The sequence below is a fragment of the Aplysia californica genome, unplaced genomic scaffold (genome assembly GCF_000002075.1).
Source record: "Aplysia californica isolate F4 #8 unplaced genomic scaffold, AplCal3.0 scaffold00597, whole genome shotgun sequence".
NCBI lineage: Eukaryota > Metazoa > Mollusca > Gastropoda > Aplysiida > Aplysiidae > Aplysia > Aplysia californica.
Window position 1 is genome coordinate 378,989 of NW_004797867.1, and position 2,110 is coordinate 381,098.

General features: G+C 37.4%; 1 protein-coding gene across 1 annotated transcript in view; it reads left to right on the top strand.

The window, feature by feature from the left end:
- LOC101864712 (annulin) overlaps window positions 1-1,595 on the top strand; it is a gene marked incomplete in the record, with an annotated part of 24,133 nt that extends 22,538 nt beyond the window's left edge. The window contains 1 exon segment of the mRNA XM_013087519.2: window positions 120-1,595. Within this exon segment, the coding sequence (XP_012942973.1) occupies window positions 120-270 (151 nt within the window).
- Between the last annotated feature and the right edge of the window lie 515 nt (window positions 1,596-2,110).

Consider the following 2,110-nt stretch of genomic DNA (forward strand, 5'->3'; position numbering starts at 1 on the left):
CTCTCTCTCTCTCTCTCTCTCTCTCTCTCCCTCTCTCTTTTTCCAATTGACACACATTAGAAAAGGCATGAAAAAGACCGAGTACATCTGCCTTCAAACCTACCATTCTGTCCTTTCAGAGACCTCCAGCCTGGCGAGCAGCGGACAGTCACGGTCAAGGTGAAGTCCACCGAGAGACCCCGGAAGTCACAGGAGCGCGAGTTGGAGGCAGGACTTGTCTCCAAAGAACTTCCGGACTTCGAGGGTTGTCTGCCCGTAGAGCTCGATTAAGCCTTTGCGGCGCCATAACTAACTTTCATGTGATACGTATTCATACTAGTTATCCTTTTTTATCTGTCATTCCATGTAATGATTTTTTATCATCTGCATTCAGTTAAACTGTTACCCTAACAATTATTTTGTAGCATCAGCCCGTCATGGGCTTTATTGGACGCAATGCCTCAGAACAACATAATTAATAACGAAAATGTGGAACTTAACCCATTCTTTTTTAAGAGTTCAAGAACAAAATAATACATGTATTATCTCAAAAGAAATTTTATATTCCCCTAAGAAAAGTGATCCTCTATTTTTGTAATCATTTGTGCGATTATCGATTATCAGTTTTGTTTCTATTACTGGCAGTTTTAATTACTTAACTTGTGTTTAGAAGCAGATACGAAACTAAGGTGTCTGTCTACTATCCTTGTTCTTCTGTTACAGGAGTCTTGACTATTGTGCCAACATGTTATGGTGATATCTAGTTGTTTATCAAGATGTTATTATATTAAAATGCTCTCTCAAAGAGTAATGTGTAGTCAAGTCAGCGATAAAGAAAATATCCCCGTTCTTGTAAAATCTAGTTCTTTTTTGCTCTTTTTGTAAGTTGTACCGTGTTTTTATTTTTAACTCCGCTTGTGCCATATACGTCATCCATACAGGAATTGACCATAGTGCCTTTTGGTTTAGTTTAGACTATTTTCCAATTACATTCTTTGAATATAGATAGAAACTGCATAAATTTACAAGTCTCGCCAGGTGATAGTGTTATCTTGTTACAGTTTCTGCCTTTCAAGATTTCAGACAGAACGTCAAAATAATTTCTACTACTTGAGGATTCTTGGAATCTTTTTTAAAATCCAAACAAGGAGACAGTGCGCGGGGTTGAGAAACAGGACGACGTATTATTTGGACTTATGATGGCCACTGTCAGTAGACTTTTTCCCTCCTTGTGGCCAGTATGTACTTCTAGCTGTGACCTTTTCTCCTTGTACAATTTATGTTATGAGAATTTTCTGTAAAGTCAGTTTTAATTATCCATAGAAAAATAATGATATTTCATACGACTGAGGAATTTCAGAAAAAAATGACTTCAGAAATAATTATATAATGTATGTGATAACACTGGAAAGTAAGCCTTTTTTAAGTTGTAGTTCATATGCGTAATCTTTCTACAAAGTTCTCACCATGAAGCGCTGAATCTAACTGTGATATTAATATTTTAAAAGCTCTTCTCGTGGCTGTGAACTGTCAAAATATTGCAAAATTACACTTTATATAAGTCACATTGTTGTACTGTTTTTACAGTGTTAGTAAAACACACTTCTTTTGAATTATACATTGTTTTTGTTTTATTTTGGTGTCAACTTAAAGTTAACAATAGAAGGTTTTTTTTATTGGAACACCTCACCACTGACCACTCTGCTCACTCCCCCATCCTACTTCTGTCAGTGGTCACTGCTTATTAGAACTGTATAAAAATATGGTGGATGTATCTGATTTTTGTATATAGATGTACCGATGAGAAAACTTGAGACCTGGGTGCTCTACCAGCCTAAGTAGAATCTCTAATTCTGCACGTTTTCATTATCCAACATCTTGAACAAACGGGATTCGTTCCTGCCTACGCGTTAACCAAATGTGGTTTCTAAAAACTAAATTGGTGTACCGGATAGGCGCACTGCTGTCGCACTCAGGAAACCCGATTTCGATTCCCTAGTGAGGAGAAAATTTTTATAGAGTATCTCGGTCATTCTGCTTGGATGTTGTATCCCTCTCATTACGGGTTAACCCTGAAAAAAGAGTCGGAAGTCCACTTCCTCATTGATCGAAAATGTGTCACGGGGGGGGG